The sequence below is a fragment of the Protopterus annectens genome, chromosome 3.part0 (genome assembly GCF_019279795.1).
Source record: "Protopterus annectens isolate FY-2018-M chromosome 3.part0, PAN1.0, whole genome shotgun sequence".
Classification (NCBI taxonomy): Eukaryota; Metazoa; Chordata; order Ceratodontiformes; family Protopteridae; genus Protopterus; species Protopterus annectens.
This window is the reverse complement of record NC_056731.1, coordinates 61412650-61432771: the sequence shown is the minus strand read 5'-3', so window position 1 is coordinate 61432771 and position 20122 is coordinate 61412650. Positions and strand designations below refer to the sequence as shown.

At 38.3% G+C, this 20122-nt stretch overlaps 1 protein-coding gene across 2 annotated transcripts in view; it reads left to right on the top strand.

Moving 5' to 3' along the window:
- GABBR2 (gamma-aminobutyric acid type B receptor subunit 2) overlaps positions 1 to 20122 on the top strand; it is a 3943409-nt gene that overhangs the window by 3848257 nt on the left and 75030 nt on the right. For both annotated transcript variants that reach the window (XM_044064587.1, XM_044064586.1), the window contains exon 16: positions 10020 to 10202. In XM_044064587.1, coding sequence (XP_043920522.1) covers positions 10020 to 10202 — 183 coding nt within the window. The remainder of the gene's footprint in view (positions 1 to 10019; positions 10203 to 20122) is intronic.

The window sequence follows — 20122 nt, the reverse complement described above, 5'->3', positions numbered from 1 at the left end:
CCTAGTCAAAATAGGGGAAGCCACCTCAAGCAGTAGACCTGTGTCGAGTGGCATATACCTGGGCTTGGTCTTAGGGCCTCTGTTATTTGGGATATACTTTTCTGAGGTACAGGCCAAAACCAGCAGGCTTTGATTGACCAAGTTTGCAGATGACTGCAAGTTGGGAGCTGTCATCAATTCCCCTAGTGACGTGGACATCCTCCAAGAGGGTCTCACCCAAACAAATGACTGGTGCCAGAAACATGGCCTCAAGCTGAATACAAAAAAATGTATCATCATCCCCTTTGGGGAGAGAGATGTCCCCACAAATTATCACATAAGTAACGTTCTAAGCACGCAGTCAGTTGTTAGGGATTTGGGAACCCAGATTGATAGCAGCCTAACTTTTGACCACCATGTGGCTTCCACTGTACGGAAATATTTCTACATAGCCTACCTCATAAGTAAGGGTATCTCATCCAGGGACAAGGAGGTCATAACATCCCTGCATTCTTCCTTTATGAGGCCCATTATTGAGTACAACACCCCATTTGACATGAACCTCACAAAGCACATGCAGCAGCTGGAGCAACCACAGAGGTTCCTCACCAGGAGAGTCCAGGGCTTCAAAAATCACCCACACACAGATAGGCTGAAAGCCCTATGCCTCTACTCTCTTTCATGCAGACTCCTCAGAGGTGATCTCTGTCTGACATACAAGGTGATCTCGGACCCCACCTTGATGGGACTGCTACATATCCACAAGTCAAGCTCCACTCAAGTAACCCACACACGTGGCCTCAACCAGGTCTGTGACATCAATAGCACTTGCTGGTGGGACAGATTTGTGTCCCAGAGACTCCACATCTATGGAATAGACTCCCTCTCTACATCAAGTAGAGTACCTCTTTACCCCTTTTTAAGTGCAATCTGGATAACTTGATGGGAAATAGAAAATACATTCTGGGATTCCACCCTTGTCCCTGATGGACAGGGGCATCGGATGCTGATTTGTCTATGCGTGGGCTAAACTCTTGGGTAGACTTATAAGGGCCTCAGGACCAATAGCCTAGTAACCTCCTATGATCCTATACTCATGACACCATCAACATTGATTCACTGAGGCTCAGCTGTTCGATGAAATCATCTTTCCAATACCCTGGCATAGGCTTTCCTAAGGAGGCTTAGAAATGTGATTCCTCTTTAAGTGGAACACATAGTCCTGTCCTCTTTTTTATTTATTTATTTACTTATTTATGAAAATGGGGCCACTTCCCTGCTTTTCTAAAGCAAACTTACTGCTCTAGCCTTCCACTCTACATTGAAAAGGCATGTTAACTGTAACACTCAGTGCCTCCTGCATTTCACAACAGATCTCTTTCATTCCAGCAGCCTTGCCACAGAGGTACTGTTTGATTGTAACAGTGATCTCCTCTACAAAAATGGATCTACTTCCACTAGTTACTTCTGGTACAGTTGTCTCAGAGGAGGACATGTCCAGCAAATTCAGGAGTCTCTCAAGGTGTTCCTCCCAGATGTCAATAGTATCACCATTTAAGATCAGTATTTCTCCATTGAGAAGTATCCTGTCTTCAAGCCTGAGTCCCTGAATAGTTTGTCAGAACCTTTTTGAGGCCATCCAAAACCCATTCTCAATGGTTGCACTAAACCCTTCTTACAAATGCACCTGCACTTTGACATCTGTTGCAGGTGGTACCATCCATATTTGTTGGTACCTAGCTTTCAAATGCATAGATCTGTCTCCCTTGGTAGCACTGTATGAAAGGTATCTTTCCACAACATGATGGTTTTCCTCATTTCACACACACGCACACACACACACACACACACACACACACACACACACACACACACACACACACACACACACACACTTAAAATAACTTACTCTGAGGTCAGGTTGTATGTAATTGTTGCAGAAATGTGCTGCCAGTTTCCTGGGTCTTGATGGAATGCCTAGAGTCCTTTTGGACTTCACGTTCTTGACCTTCCTGGATATCTAGAACAGAGCAGTAGCTGGCTCATTTGGCACCTGGTGCTGCTTCCTGATCTAACACCCCTGTAGAACAAAGGTGAGGAGCCAAAAACAAACAAAAAAGGTCCCTCCTCCTATCTCCTCCTTCTCCTTGTAAGGAGAAGTGCCAGGTGTTTAAGCCCTGTGCCTCACATCCTAATGTAAGAGCAAGAAAGAAAGACCCTTTCACACGGACCTAGTGTTCTTACCCAGTCCAATGATTTCATGCTCTAAGTGAGAGCCAAAAAAGGACCCTTCTTTAAGGAGGACCCTCATGATCTACTGTCCCACAGAAGACACATGAGCAAAAATTTAAAAAAGATCTGTCTATCTCACCCCCATCACCTTGCAGCCAAAGTGGTTGCCCCTTTTGCCCCAGTTCCTAGATACACTTCTTATCTACAAGTAAGCTCTTCTGGAAATGGCAGTTAAATTCATCCCACACCATGGTATCACCTACCCATTTCCTGGACATCTGCACTTCACATTTGGGTTTTCAGGCTTTGTCCAGCTATCACTCACCTCTAGATGTTGATCATATGACGGCTTGGTACATGTCTTTACCCAAGTGTCCAGAACATAAGGTTGATAGTTTGATGACATGACTGAAAGGTTGGGCCTTAAGCCCAAAGTGCTCTGGTACCAAGCACAATGCAAAGTATCCATGTGTTCAAACATGATGCTTGATTTGGACAACACGGTTTGCCTCTCATGTTCAGATCAGGCAACACATTTGCCTCACGTGTTCAGATCAGGAAATCAGTTGATTCCAGCAATATTCTCTTTGTGAGCACTACAGTCTCCAAGTAAGACAGAATCACCACCTAAATTAGCATAAAAATGATGAAGTCCATACAGTGACTCAGGTAACCCAAGTCTGAATATCATTTTGGGCAACTGTTAGAGCAGCTTGGACAGAAGAGGAGATATGAAGCTCAACCCACTCACTTCTTCCCAGGATGAGGTGTGGGATTTGTATGTGTGTGTGTGTGTGTGTGTGTGTGTGTGTGTGTGTGTGTGTGTGTGTGTGTGTGTGTGTGTGTGTGTGTGTGTGTGTGTGTGTGTGTGTGTGTGTGTGTGTGTGTGTGTGTGTGTGTGTGTGTGTGTGTGAACGGTACAGATTTTTGCAGAATCTCCTGGCAAATCTTTGAAGATTGAAGTAACTAAATAACACTAATGACAAACATTTGAGTTTCAGACTTTATATCCTACAGAAAATACATAATAATGTAAAACCCAATATTAGCAAATTTCTAAGTTTATAGGAGCAATATTTAAATTCTGTCCCTGTTTTTGGGCCTTTGTCCCCCCATTCTTTCTGGTTTTGTCCATATTTCTTGTACTGAGAAATTGAGAGGTATGATGTGTGTGTGTGTGTGTGTGTGTGTGTGTGTGTGTGTGTGTGTGTGTGTGTGCGTGTGTGTGTGTGTGTGTGTGTGTGTGTGTGTGTGTGTGTGTGTGTGTGTGCGCACACGTGTGCATGTGCGCATGTGTGTATATGCAACTGTTCAGGGCTGAATTACCAGTGGAGAGCAGGACTCACATGGAGGGTACAGCCTACATGGGTGGCAGGAATAATTGATTACAGTGTAAAAAGAGGTGTGAATGTACATCAGGAAAGTCCATTGCACCAACCCCTTTGGTGTAACTCGGTATGCACAGGGGAGGTGAGGCTGAAACTACAAATACCCTCATCTCCAGGTCAAGGATGATGGCCTCACTCCCAACTAGTTTGACCCTTTTCCCAAGGAATAAAGGAGCCAAATGGTTTTCACCTGGAGGACTGAAATGTCCACAGAGAGGCAAGAAGGACAGAGCTAGATGGTCAGCATGGAGATCTAAGAAAAAAAGAGCTACAGAATAAATAGGTGGAAATTACTCTGGCACTGTACCTCCCAATCTGTAAGGTGGTATGATACTTTGAACAGCTATTAGGTACATAGGTTAAACAACAGGCAGTTCTCCTTCCTGCAATTCTTTGTCAAGTTAAGGTAATTCTCATTGACTGGCACAACTGTTACCTGTGCAAGCAACAGCTAAGGGCTTGGCAGTATCCCAAGACCTATCCAGGGCTTCTACTGGCAGCTGACAGTCAGCTCCAGAGTGCAAAAGAGACCTTCTAATGATGGGTGAACATGTATGACCAAATAAATATATCTAATACTTTTCCAAAAAAAAAAAAAAAAAGCTACTGCTCCTTCCCCAAAAGTGAAGTGGTATATCATGTCACAAGGGACACTTTCTATTACCAGACTTTAATGTATTTTAATGTCTCACTCCTACTTACCACTTAATTGGTATCACACGTAGCATTCATCTTTCAGCTTGCAGTTGGTGACTAAACATGGTGGTTAAATTGAGATTCTACAGAGCCCATTCCGGCTACATGGGGCATTTAGCCTTCAGGCTCTCAGTGGTAAAGATCACCGTCCAGCCTGTCTTCAGGAATAGGTCCCAGTACTCCCTGGTGAGGTTTTCTGATTCTTTAATTTAACTACTGACACTTTTGTTCTTTGTCTGTCAAGTCATTTGATTAAGATGAATTTGCCATGGTTTTCCCTAGCAGAAGCATAAGCTGCAGTCAGCATAGCTCTAATGATTATGGAGAACAGAAAATCCATCCACCACTGCTCCTAATTACATTAAATTTACATGTATTCCTAAAAACTGATTAAATATGCAGTTAGAATAAAGATATTCTGCTTTTGATACAATCTTCCTACACATTTCTCTAAATCATGTTATATATGGCATGCTTTTCGCATTTTGTTTCCTAATGCAGCCACTGAATACCCAAATCCATATGTGTGCTACCACTTTCAGATACTTAGCAAGGACACTGTGCAATGCTTATACTTCAGATGCCGACCTCAGATAGCTTTATCAGTACAAATATTCTCCATGACTGTTACCAACTTAACTCTGTGAAGTTCTGAGATATAATTAGTTAAGATCTATAAGATATTATCCCAGGTCTACTCTTCAAAATATATACTTGAATTAAACAATAGTTGCATATAATTTTTAATTTCATATTAACCATCTGTGACATTTTACAAAACTTTGTCTAATGTACCAAAATTGATGATTTAAGACTGGTATATATAAAGCTTGGAACAGTACAAAAACAGTTATTCAGGAAAATCAACTTCTGAAGTCTAAGAACGGTATAAAAAAGTGTAGTTTTTAACAAGACAGACCAGTACAACATCACAAATATTTCCTAGCAAACAAGGTTAGTAATGGCCTTTAGGGGAATAATAGAAAACACATACTAGTTGGAGAACCACAAGTAGGCCTGAGACACACAAAACAAATGCAGCCATTGAATGCAATGATTTAAAAATAAAAGTACAAATGTAAATGGGTATAATGAATGGTGAACCCAAGAACACCTGCGTACTAAGGCTGTAAATGGGTATAATGAATGTGAACCCAGGAACACCTGCATACTAAGGCTGTAAATGGGTATAATGAATGGTGAACCCAAGAACATCTGCATACTAAGGCTGTAAAGGGGTATAATGAATGGTGAACCCAAGAACACCTGTGTACTAAGGCTGTAAAGGGGTATAATGAATGGTGAACCCAAGAACACCTGTGTACTAAGGCTGTAAATGGGTATAATGAATGGTGAGCACAAGAACATCTGTGTACTAAGGCTGTAAATGGGTATAATGAATGGTGAACCCAAGAACACCTGTGTACTAAGGCTGTAAATGGGTATAATGAATGCTGAACCCAAGAACATCTGTGTACTAAGGCATATTTTAGGCAGAGCATTAAACTATAACACCATAGAGTTAAGAGTTATGAATTTATTCCAGATGGCTAAATTAATTTATTTAGATTTGTTTACAAGGGTTGTACACTGATCTCACTGGACCATTTGCAGGCACATCCTGGGTGAATAGGATCACATAAGAAATGAACAAAACATATTTACAGATACAAGGATGTACTGTAAAATATACATATTTGCAGATGCAAAATATGCTACAATATTTAGTTCAGGAAGTAAAACATGAATGGAAAATGGAATCATGCTAAAGAGAACCTTTTGGATAAGATGTAGCCATAATGACTACAGTGGCTTATGCTACAGGGATAGCAGCATATCAGTGTATGGAGAGCTATGAAGACATCAGAAGAGGTGAGTGTAAATAGGTTACAGGAAATGATACCATGGAAAGAAGACAGAGAAAAGGTGTGACAGGCATGCAGAGGGAAGAGGAGTAGAAAAGAGAAATGTGAAATAGATACAAAGAGAAGAGGAATAGGTGAAAGAAAGGCATTAAGTGAAGGGGATGAGAAGGTGGGATAAAGAAGGATGAACTGGGGATAAAGTGGTGTAAGAGAGCTGTAAGGTTCATGTAATGTTACTCTGTGTTTGGGTGAAGAGGAGTTCCTAGAGCTGTTGTCTGAATTCTGACATCTCTGACTGAGAGAGGAATGGAGTCCCATAGTTTAGGTGCTAAGCTGTAGAATGCAAGGTCAGTGCAATGAAGTTTGCTTTTTTGGAGTTAGTAGGGTGGGTTGAGACTGAGAGATACCCCTGAGATTATACTTGTGTTGGGGGGAATGGTAAAACGTTTATATGTGAGGGGGAAAAATGTCTGAGGAGAAAAGGCTTTGTGAATTAATGATCCTAGCAGGAAGTTGTTTCTCCAATGTAATGGCAGCCATTTAGCTTTGGAAAAGGTAAGGCAATGGTGGTGGCATTTTTTTTTTTGATGCTGCAGTATTATGGGTGGTCCACATTCCAGCTGAGATAAGCATATTCCTTTGTCTGACAGCGTTTGCTGCTTGGACAGATGAGTGCTAGCGTGTATGCCCAGGACAGTAGTGTGTTGATCTTTCTCTATGGGTTTTGAATGTATAGTTGAAAGTTAAGGGATTGGTCTAATCAAATGTCAAGGTATTTCAAGAATATGGTAGTTTCTATGGTGGTATTGTTACCATCTTTAATGTTAAGGAAGGCGCAGTAGGTGTTTTTTCTTTTTTTTTTTTTTTTTTTTTTTTTGTGGCTGGTTCCAAATAGAATTGCTTCTGTTTCTAAATTCCTGTGGCCTTGAGTATAACTTTCTGGCTTATTACCCATTGGTTGGGAGTTTAGAGGTCATCTTGAAGCCAGATTTGTACAATAGAATGGGATTTGTTTAACCTGTAAATGACCTTGTCATCTGCATAAAGAATTACAGGTGTCTGATGGTGATGAGAATATAGAGAAAATAGCAGAGGGATTAAAGTGGAACCCTGGGGGGACTCCTTTCATAAGAGGAGATGTTTAAGAGGTGGTGGTAAATATTTTCAATTTGAAGGATCGATTGGTGAGGAAATCTACAAACTAAGGTTTTGCATTATCACTATTTCAGCTAATTTGTCAAAATAGTAAGTTATGATCAATTAGATCCAAGACTTTTCTGACATCTGTAACGACAGCTCCTGTCAGGTTGATTTGTTTGTATTGGATAGGATGTCAACTGTGAGGGAACAGATAGCTGTTATGGCACTGCATCCAGACCTGACTCCATGTTGCTTCCTGGATAGAAAATGATATCGATATAAATAAGCAGTAATTTATTTCAAATAGTAGTTTCAAATACATAGGCCAGGGTAGAGTAAATCCCTGCATAACTGCTGTTCCTGACAGATAGTTTAACTATTATACCATGCCAAAACTTTCAACTTTTGCCAGGGCTGCAGAATTCAAAAACTAAGCATGATTAGTAATATATTTAATAGTACTTGGGTAGTTTGAAAGTGAAGAAAAAGCAGAATAAAGCTAACAGCTAAGTGGTAACTGTATCATGGCTTTATATTTTAGCTTGTTTCTTTTTCTGCTTTTTGTTATCTTAGCATTATTGTGTAACACAAAGTTACAGGATGTCCATAGGTTCATAGAAGGTTAAAAGGCTAACAGCCCAAGAGGCTTTACAAGCCTAGCCATATTTATTCTGACTTGCCCCGATTGTCTGTGGTTAAGTGAGTGAAGTTCGCATAGGTAAGAGTCTATAGTTGTTAATATCGACTTCCTCTGTCCAGGAGGGACACGGGCACCACCCATTCATTGATCTAGGTTGCATTTGAAGAGGGTCAGAGAGGGGCTCTGCTTCATGTGAATTGGAAGCATATCCCAGAGAAGTGGCAGTCTCTGAGCTGTATCTAGCTGTCCGGCATGACCTGCTCATGTCAGAAGCTAGGTTAAGATCCCTGAAGCAAGTGACCCTTGTGCAGTTTGATTTACGAATGTGTAGCATTTCCATCAGGACTGGGTCACAGACTTCCTTGTAAGCCAGGTCACCTCTTACCAACCTGTAGGAGACAGAATACACTGAAAGGGCTTTCAGTCTTTCTGCGTAAGACTTGTTTTATGTACCCTGTAATTTCTTGGTGAGAAACCTCTGTGATCTCTCTAATTGTTGCAGGTGTCTGGTGAGGTACATGCAAAAGGGAGTATTGTACTCAGTTATTGGTCTGATGAGGGCCGAGTATAATGGCATGATAACATCCTTAGATCTAGATGTGATGCCTTTACTTATAAGATGTGCCATGTAGAAGCTGACCAAAAATCGTTTATATATAAAGAAATCACTAATCAAAATAGTCTTTAAATACATGAAACATGAAATCAAACACGACTGCAGGTCCCTTTATACCCCTGTGGGAGATCTCCCCACACTGTTGTTACAGTAGTTTATAAAACCAAATTAACTTTATACGGTTTAAAAGATAAAAAATGTTGCATTGAAACCACTATAAATCAAAGCCAAAATAAGAAAATAAATGAAACATTAGCCATACAGATGAATGGTTTTGCTGCACATTTTAATGTTGTTTCACTGTTTTAGAACTGTGCTGAAAACTGTTGATGAGAAAACATTTACATACCTAGACACAAAAATCAGAAAACACAAGCATATGCCAAATATGCAAAATAATCAACGAACAGAATTATAACATATATTTTTACACTTAAAAATGCATCTCAAATTTATTAATGCTTCATTGTAACACTAAAAGTTGAACATTTTTCTTTTTCGGAAAGATATTTCAGCATGGAGATTCTTACCTAAGCGAGATTTGTAAAAACAGTATATCCATTGATTCGTAGATTACTACCTTATTATACTTTGAAAAGTGACAGCTGTTAATACTGACTGCTTCTTCTCTTTTTGTCTATTTATCTACTACTACTTTCCATTTTACCTGCTTTGGGTGACCCCCCCTTGGGGTCATCACAGATTGATGAGGAACATGAATATTCTAAAATGTAACATTATCTTCATTACAAAAGACCATAGAGCTCTATTAGTTTCATCTTATATAAATGGCAGTGGAATTTAGGTATTCATTAATTGATACACATGGAAAGTGACTTTGCTCCAAAACAATGCTGGTTATGTTGTGGCTAAAATCAAAGTAGAAGAAAAGTCCTCTTATTCTCTTAAAGTATTATTAAACAATATTCTTTTTTATTTTCTTCTTTGTGTATCATTACTATAACTTGCATTCAGAATTGATTTCTTTTGAAGGTATAAATTCTTTTAACAAAAACCTATCTAAGAAGGATTATTCCTGTTATCATTAAATTATGACCTTTTTAGCAATGCCTCTTTCAGCACAATAGGTTACATTATTAAATGTAAATGTGTTACTACCTTTGAAAGTTACAAAATGTATGGTACTTACTAATGGAATTGCTAACACACAAACAAGACTTCCTTATAGAGAAAGTGACGGTTATTCTGTTTTTACCCAAAGCGTGGATGTAACTAGTGACCACAAATTTAAAAAATCCACTGTCCTAAAAGGGATGGCATTATTTTATAGATATACACTGTATCTCCTTCTTATATTCTGGATGCTGGATACAAAGCATTTTCAAAATGTGTTGTTCCTTTAGATGCAATGTCAAATGTTCTGCACTGTTCTCAGCTAATATTCATTTAAGATGACGATATCATATGTTATTCTAAATGGTTATTGTGTGTTTACATTACAGTTAATTGCACTGAGAACAAACCCAGATGCAGCAACACAAAACAGACGTTTTCAGTTCACTCACAATCAGAAGAAAGAAGATTCAAAGACATCAACCTCAGTTACCAGTGTTACACAAACCAACACATCTCGATTAGAGGGCCTACAGTCAGAAAATCATCGCTTAAGAATGAGAATTACAGAGGTATTTCATTCTTTAGATTAAATTCAGATATGATAATTGTTAACTTTAATGGCATAACTTGTTTTTTTCATTTTCATTTTTAATTTTTTGAGAGAAGATTTTTTTTTGTATCTTATGTTAGGATGTTTTTTTTTTTTATCTGATATTCTATTTAGTGATTTTGGTCCACAAATCATGTACAATACTCTTATTTTAAGTTGTTTTGTTATTGTTTGCATTTAGATTGTTTTGCTTTAAATCAGGATTGCAAACAGGATTAAATGCCATGCACAGAAATACACGAGGAATTTTATATAAGTGATAATTATTATTTCCATATTAGTTTGCTGTCCTTCCCTGTCTATTAACTGCTAATGCTGTAATCACCACAGTAATCACGACATGACCATCTGTGATACTGAATCTACTCATGAGTGCATGATTTAAGCATGATATGAATACTAGGTGGCTAAATCTACCAACACCCACACTCAGTTGGTGGTTATTCTGGGATTCATTCATAATTGGCATGGTTTGACCATGAAGATAAAGTCCAAGTGACCAGATCTACAAGCCAGGCATGATTAAAATATTGGGATAACCCAAATCCAGGCATGGCTTATTGCTGTTATACAAAATTAAGCATTTTTAGTAATTAGAAATGGAAGTCAAGATTGTTTATATTTCATCCTTATTTTAAAAAGACACATCTGAAAGGAAGAATGCTGAAGACATTTTCACAAAGGAAACTATTAAGAAGGAAAAGGCAGAGATTGTTGCTACAGAATCTTTTAGATCAAATGGCATATTTTAAAAAATATATATATTTTTTCAATAATGTATAACAGCTTACTATTTTTGGTTGTAGATAGTTCTCTCACTCTCTCTGTTTTATGTTCTGAATCAGAAAGTACACGGTCAATTTTACAGGTTTTAGCTGAGTTATTTGTTTGTTTGTAGTTATGTTTTTAAATGGGGTAGAACACATCACAATGGGCAGTTTACATACTCAGTTTTGGAGTACAAACTCGCTAAAAAGAAATAAAAAAAATCTTCCATTACAAACATTGACAGTTTGAGTAGAAGAAATAAGCGCTATCATTGGAAGGTCCTTATCACTGATTAAAGACAAACAACAAATTGTTTCAGACAGGCAAAATCTGCAGCAACAACAGTGTGTGTGTGTGTGTGTGTGTGTGTGTGTGTGTGTGTGTGTGTGTGTGTGTGTGTGTGTGTGTGTATCAAATGTTCAACTTAGTGAACATCAACTGACTGAGTACAAAGTTTTCAAACCAAAATAATTGGGGAAAAAGAAACATTTCTTAAACATTTTTGCACCCCCTAAATTTCCTGCTAATTATATATACTAGATGTATCTCATCTGAATTTTTTTTTTTTGGCAGGCATCCGAGAGAATTGCTTGTCGTTATTAAAGAAACTTGGGAAGAAGAGTAGACACAATTTAAAACTACAATAGAACACTGTCTTAGCGTGTTAGGATAGACTAAAGCTGGTGTTGAACATAGCAATGAAATGCATGCTGAATGTCCAAGAGATGCAAGAATGAATTTATGACAAAAATGCCCAACCTAGAGAATTTAACCCAGGAGATCAGACATTAGTACAAGTGTTATCTGCAGAGAATGCATTTCTGGCTAAGTGCCAAGAGCCATTTGAGATGACTGAAAGAACAAATGCAGTGAATTACAAGGTTAGAGAGCTAGGAAAGAGATAGAGCATGCAGGTCTATTGCATTAAAGTATTAAAGCCATGGAAAGAAGGAGAAATGTCTGCCAATATCTTGTATTGCAAGCTGGAATTCATACAGAAGAGACCTGAGAATCTCTATCTGAAGTGTAATTAGAAAAACCCTTGTCAAATGTACAAAAACAAGAAATAAGAGAATTTTTATTAAGAAATAAAGAGGTGTTCTCAAAGATGCCTGAGGGAACTAAACTGAGAGAACATAACTTAAAACCAAAGAAACCGGGGAAGCTACCTGACATCACAAATCAAAAAAGAACTACACAAACAGAACCACAAACTGCATGGTAATCACCAAGTTTAATCCAATATTAAGCACTTTTGTCCAAAAGCTTCATCAGAGTAATAAAACAATCAAGTATTTAAATAGAATCACAAAATCATTGATTAATGAAGTTAATCAATTGATAAATTGAACAATTAATTAAATGATACACAATGATTTAAACAATGAGCTCGCTGTTCTAAAAGAACAACTGCCCTAGAAACAAATATTCTTAACCTTTTGTATCCACAAAAAAATGAAACATAAAATAGAAAATGCAAAATAATCTACCTCCCTTATAGTTGGAAAACAGCATCCTATTTGCATTTAAAAAATTAAATGTTTCATTATAACTAATGTTATTTTTAAACAAGTTTATAACTAATGGTAACAACAATGAGGCAACAGGATACTGGAACAACACACAGCTCGATATCCAAATAAGCATCCACCACGAATAAAGAAGTATAAAAGCTTTTATTCATGAATGAACAGGCAAGTGCTTTCACCCGTAAAGGGCTTCATCAGAGCTTGACTGGCTCGAAAAGATGTTGGATAGATTAGACAGGAAAACAAGAAGGATGCTTCATGCTCATCAAATGCTATATAAAAATCAGTGCATACCAAGATTATATATTCCCCGTTCTGAAGGAGGTATGGGCCTCATTGAAACTGATTACTGCATAAATATCTGCTGACCTCACAAGACCCAAATATCATGAAAGTTTTGAAACATGAAGAGAGTAATTTTAAGATGACTTTCCTTCTTAGTCTAGCAGAGGCATATCTGCATGATACGGGAATGGAAATCAAACCAGAAGTAGATAAAAATCAGGCAGCAACTGAATGTAACAAAAAACTAAAGAAAGAATATAAGGTGAAGAATCAGATGAGAAGACAAGAAATGTGGAAGATGCATAAATATAGTTGCAAGTATAGAAAACTCCTGGAAGAGCCTCATGTTGATCAGGATTGAATGCAGGAATGGTTAAGGTGAGGTGAATTAAACCAAAAGATGAAAGGTTAATATTGGTGACCCAAGATAGTGGGATGTGTACACTTTTGTTTACAAAGTCCATTGAACATGTGGGAGAAACAGACTAATGTAAGTTTTGTAAAACAGAATTGGAAATAATCGCACACCTTGTTGCTGGTTATGATATACTAATGGCAGAAGGACTGTATACTGAAAGGCATAATAATGTAGCAAGACTGTTGCATGGGGGATTGTGCAAACATTATATTACTGAAATAGCTGAAAATTACTGGAAATATGAGCCACAAAGCATCATAGAAAATGATGAAGTCTACATCACATGGGATCACCCATTACCAAAGGTTCAAAACATAGCTGCCAAAAAAACAGATATAGTGGTCCATGAAAAGAAGACAAAACTGGCATTGCTCATTGAAATTGCTACACCCAGGGACTACAGTATCTTGCATAGAGAGAGACATGAAGTCATAAAATATCAGGATTTGCAGGCAGAAATGAGAGCAATATAGAAGAAAGATACCCAAACAGTTTTAATAGGAGTAGGAGCAATGAGTCTTATAAAAAAAGACTCTACAATCATATTTAGGTCTGTTACCAATACGTGTAACTCGGATTACAGAAGGAGTCATTACTGGGTACATTGCAGGTGCTGCAAAGAGCTCTTCTGGATGACATCAAAGCTTGAAACAAATCTAATTTCATGAACTTAAATCATACTTTGACTGAAGAATGGGGTCCATTCCCATCATGGTATTAGCAACCCAAAAGATTTGGAGAAATTAATGAGTAAAATTGGAACAAACATACTGGTCTTTTTTGCATAACCTCCTTGCTAACTTGGTCTATAAGTGTGGATGGGTAGTATCTTTCTCTGAACATGTATTTCAACTTGCCTAGTTCATCAGTAAATATGTTATCAACACTGACTAACCTAGACAGCAAGACAGTAAGGGAGATGACTATTGAAATGCAAAAGTGGGTTAGAAAATGTTTCTTTATGAAAAATAGTAGATAGAAATCTGCTTTTCATGTCATTCTTATAAAGCCAAATGTCCAAATAATCTATTTGATGTTGGTACATTTTGTAAGTAAATTTTAAGAATGATGTAAGCTCACTTAGGTATTCCACAAACATAGGTATCAATGTTTTATCTCCATTCCAGATAATTGAAATATCCTCCAAGTATTTGGAATAACAGATAACTTTAGAAAACCAAGGAGAACTAAAAATGCACTTTCTCTCCTATAAAGCAAGTACGTGTTTGCACGTTTGGCACCCATTGCTGCTCCAGAGTTTTGACAGAATAACTCTCCTTCAAAGTATATAAAATTGTTGTTAAGCACTACTTTCATAAATTCAGTATAAAGCTTAACCACTGTGTTGGTCAGTTTTCCATCATAAAGCTAGGCTTCATTAAAAATGTCCAAACCTGTGCTATGGTTAATCATCAAACAACCCCTCACAATGAGTGTCCAATGTTGTATTAAAGTTCCTATTTTTGGGGGATGTACCCCTCACACCCCCTGCTAATTATATATACCCACTCCAAGGTCACACTATAGTTGAAAAAGGGCAGGTTCCATATAGTTACATTACCACTAAGTAAGTATTTGGTAAGGCTTCCTTTATGTTGGCCAAATTAGACAGTGATTCAGGTTGTAGCCTGCTATAGGTCCCCAACCATGTCCTAAGACTCACACTCTACGTTCCTAAGCACCCTGGAGAATATTAGGGTCCAACCTAACACTTTCATACTGGGCAACATCAACTACCCCTCCATTAACTGGGAAAACTACTCATTTACCAATACACCTGCACAACACTTTCTGGAATTCATTAATTCCAATGCCCTGGATCAGATCATTCTTACCCCCACTAGAAGTAGCAACATCCTTGACCTGGTCATTACTAACAAGGGCGACTGTTGCTCTATGCCAATAGTCAACTCCTCCCTGGTTAGATCCAACCATAAACTAATCACCTTGGAAATCCACATCCCTCCCAACCCCCACTCCACAAAGGTAACCACCATGAAAAACTTCTCCAAAGCAATCTTTGGCCTCTTAAAAACAGAGGTGGCTAACATCATTCACCCCTGCAAATGGAGAATAATTGCTTGACCGCTGAATCATACACCAGTGCACTGTATGAACACGTACACAAATGCATGGATCTCACCATACCCAATAGAGCCAAGATGCTCTCCTCGAAAAAAAAAGGAAGCCAATCTGGTTGTCCCCTGCCATAAACAAACTCACCAACAGAAGGAGGAAACTGATGTGGAATAAGGTGAAGTCCCAAGACTGGAAAAACTCCCTTATCAGCCTCAACAAAAGGTTGAGATCCCTCATCAAATCCTCTAAAGCTAGCTATGAAAACAGAATTGCGGCAGATAGCAAAAACAACCACAAGGCCTTCTATAGTTATGTAAAGAATCTCCACGGCAATACCCAGATTTGCTCTGAGCTACTGCACAATGGTACCTCCTATACTGAGCCAACAGATATTGCCAATATACTGGCTGACAGATTCAGTGCCAACTTTACCCCTCTCTCCTCCCAAAGGACCAATGACAATACCAGTAGATTGCCAGGCACCCAGTATTACTGCTGCACAGGTTAAAATAGCACTGTCCAAGGCCAAGAATACAGCTTCTATGGGACACGACAATATCCCCGTCTGTGTTCTACATGAACTACAAAGTGAACTGGCACCTCACCTGTGTGCCCTGTTCAATCACAGCCCCACTTCAGGCTTTGTCCCTACCAAATGGCGCACTGCTACAGTCATCCCTCTCCACAAGGGAACTATCGCCCCATTAGCCTGACAAGTCTGATATGCAAAGCTATGGAACGCATCATCATGGATCTAATAAAAAAGGATATAGGGAATCTCCAAATGCTGGATCCTACACAGTTTGGTTTTGTGAAGGGTAGAACATGCCTGCTCAACTTGGTCGACTTCTTTGAGTCAGTCATCAGAGCTGTGGATGAAGGCAAGGTGGTTCATACAGCCTACCTTGATCTGGCCAAGGCCTTTGATACCATTCCCCACTCAGGAATCATAGAAAAACTCACTAAGCTAGACATCAACCCCTATATCACTTAGGTGGGTTGCAAACTGGCTCACAGATAGAACCCATAGTGTAAAAGTAGCTGACTCCAAGTCAGACTGTCGACCAGTCATGAGTGGAGTCCCACAGGGTTCAGTCCTGGGTCCTCTCCTGTTTGGTATCTACTTCTCTGAAGTCCAGGCCAACACGAAGGGACTCTGGCTGACAAAGTTCGCTAACAATTGCAAGTTGGGAGCTATTATTAACTCCCTAAGTCATGTTGACATCCTACAGAAAGGCCTTAATGAGACCAACGACTGGTGTCAGAACCATGGCCTTAAGCTCAATGCCAAAAATGTGTCGTCATCCCCCTTGGAAAAACCCGGTTGCCTTGAATTACCACATTGATGGTAGTCCAGTGAACACAGAAGGCATTATAAGAGATCTAGGAACATAGGTTGACAGCAACCTCTCTTTTGACCACCACATTGCCACTGTGGTCAGAAAGTCCTTCTATGTGGCATATCTCATTACTAAGGGTTTTGCATCCAGGAAGAAATAGATTCATAGATTATTACTAGGCTAACTGCCCTCATGGACCATTTTAAGCCTAGCCAATTACCCCCTGTGAGAATCAAACCCTGCACCTTGTGTTTCAAAGGTAAACACCTTAACCATTATGTCACCCTCATACGAGGTCATTGTCTCCTTCTATTCTTCCCTCATTAGGCCAATCATCGAGTACAATGCCCCATTTGGCATGTACCTCACTAGACACCTGCAACAACTGGCGCCGCAAAAGTACCTCACAAAGAAGATCCTAGGCCTTAAACACTTGTCCTATAATGGTCAGACTCAAAAAACTCCAACTATTCTCTGTCTCATATCACCTACTTAGAGGCGATCTCTGCTTGACTTACAAAGCCATGTCTGACCCAGCTCTGTTAGAAATGCTACATCTAAGGAAATCTCAATCCCTCCACACCACATGCTGCAGAGACCTCAACCTCATTACCACAATCAACAGAACATGCTGGAGGGACAGGTTCATAACCCAGAGACTGCCCATGCTATGGAATAGACTTCCCATACATGTCAAGCAGAGCACCTCACTGGCCCTCTTCAAGAGAAATCTTGATGAGTGGATGGGAAATAGAAAATTCACCCCGGGGATCACTCCAGTGGCTCTACTCGACAGAGGCACTAGAAACTATGGTTGTGTGGCATGATGCCAGGTTAATCCTATGGGCTAGGCTTGTAAAGGCTCCAGGGCCATTATCCTAGTACACACCTATGAACCTAAGTATCATGAGTCGATGAAAATCATTACGATGATATGGTCATTTGATTAAAGGAAGTTTTGACAGTTAGTATTCACCTAACAGCTTTTCAGTGAACATGCTGTTCGATGATTAATCATAAACCTGGGGTATAACTGAAAATAAATTAATCATATCAATTGTAATAAAGTAGGTATCAGACTTGATCTCCAAATGGTTCAGTAACACCAACAAATGCCATGAGTCATGTAAAATGTGAGGACAACTAGATGAAATATGCTTAAAATGATGGTCAATGTAAGAAGCTAAGGGTTCACTTTTCAATTATGGGTCTCATAGTGGGATTATGCTGGCATTTATGTATCTTAGGAATTCCAAATATAGATGATATATATAATTTTTCCACATGTAAATAGTTGAAATCCTGCAATGCTATCACCCCCACACAAAATGCATCACATAAAAAACAATCCATTTTAGCATGTGCTGCAGTTATTTCATTCCTTGAGACCCTTTCAAAAGTGGTAATGTCATTAAGAATTTCAAACATTTTACATGAATAACGAAAATGGTCCATAATCACCACCCCTCCGCCCTTGTCTGGCTTCATAACTCTGATGTCTTTGTTAACATACAATTCTTTCAAAACTGATCTCTCATCTCAAGTTAAACTATCCTCATTTAAATATTTTTTGCAGTTTCTAATTTCCTTTGCACAAATACATTCAAAAACCAATATACTTGAGTTGGTGGGTGGGGTGTAATACAAGTACTTTTTCTTTTTAACAACATAATCAGAGCCAAAGAATATCTTTATGTTTAACATTCTAGTATACATTTTCAAATTAACCAATAAATTCACTACATCAGATTTAATGTAGGCACAAAGGTAAATTCCTTCTGTAACAGTGAAAAATGAGTAGATGTCAAATCTAAAGTACTCAGGTTAAAAATTTTGAAACCACCTTCCTGCATTTGGCCATCAAAAGTAGTACAATCAAAGTATATTAAGTTCATTAATTGCTTCTGTTGTTGGTATTCTGTCTATTCTTCCTGCCACTGCCTAGAGGCAGTGGCTGCCTCCCTTCTGATCTCTCAAACCCATTCACTGAAGTCACTTGGTCCTGTTGATTGTTGCCCTGGTGAGCTAAACTTCTAGGACCTCCTCAAAGAGGAAATCCCAAAAAATCACCAGTTACAGGGACTTGCAGTTTGTATAATTAGAAACATGCCTCAAGGTTGTATCCTTTTCCAGAAAAAAGTCAGAACTGTTGGTGTGAATAGGTGCAGGGTACACACACTTTTCAGAATATTGTCTGGCATCTTCATAAGCTTACTTTGTTTTTTCCTCAAAGTTCTTTTTAGTGTGCACCGATAGATAATAAAAAAAATCATAAATGTTCTTACAGGATTCAAACAAGTCATTAGTGATACTACTGTTCAACTCTTTGATTATATCTCATTGTCTCTCATCAGCATCCTCATAATTTCCATCCCAGCTTGAACAAACAAGTTCAATAATTCCTTGTGAATTAATGAACCGTTTTCGATTTTGATCGGGTATTTCTACAACTGAAGCCCTTTGGGAACTTGCCCCAAAGAAATCTATTTGTTGAGAAAAATGTTGTCTATTCGCAATGTTTTGTATTTTTTCAGTAATCATTCAAGATTTTCAAGTTGCTTCTTTACCAAACCTCGGATGCTTGTTCTATAGCTGCACATTTAAGAATTAGAGCCTGGAAAATTTAGATTCAGATTTAGGTTTGTTAATACTCATATAGGGTCGAGTTATAGTTGTTTATACATATATTTGCATTAACTTTTATAGTTTTAATTATTCAACATTAGTTATAACAAAACATTGTTTTATTTTTTAAATACAAATAGGATATTGTTTTTAAACTATAGGGGATGTAGATTATTTTGCATTTTCTGTTTTGTTATGTTTAATTTTTTATGGATACAAAGGGTTGAGAGGATTAGTTTTTAGGAAAGTTGTTCTTTTAGAACAGGGAACTCATTGTTTAAATCAGTGTGTATTATTTAATTAATTGTTTCATTTATCAATTCAGTGACATAAGCAATGATTTTGTGATGCTATTTAAACATTTAATTGATTGTTATGGTATTACTCTGATGAAGCCTACGATCAAAAGCACTTCGTATTGGATTAAACTTGGTGATTACCATGTAGTTTGTGGTTCCATTTCTTAGAACATAATGTAGAGGCTGTAGCTGGAATGAAGGCTTGACTGAAACCTTGCAGAGTACCACATCAAAGAAACAATTACAAAGAGACAACATTTAAATAATGCTCAAACTAGGATTGATAGAAGAGTCTCAGAGTAAATGAAGCAACCCAACAGAACTAGTACCTAAACCTGATGAAAGTATCAAATTCTGTAATGACTTTAGGAAATGAAGTAGCATTTTAAAGTTTGATAGATAATCCATGCCCAGAATAGATGAAGTAGTAGCGAACATAGGACAGGCCAGATATTTAACAACATTAGACTTGACAAAAGGCTGTTGACATATATCATGTTCTCCTATTGCTAAATATAAAACGTCCTTTATAAATT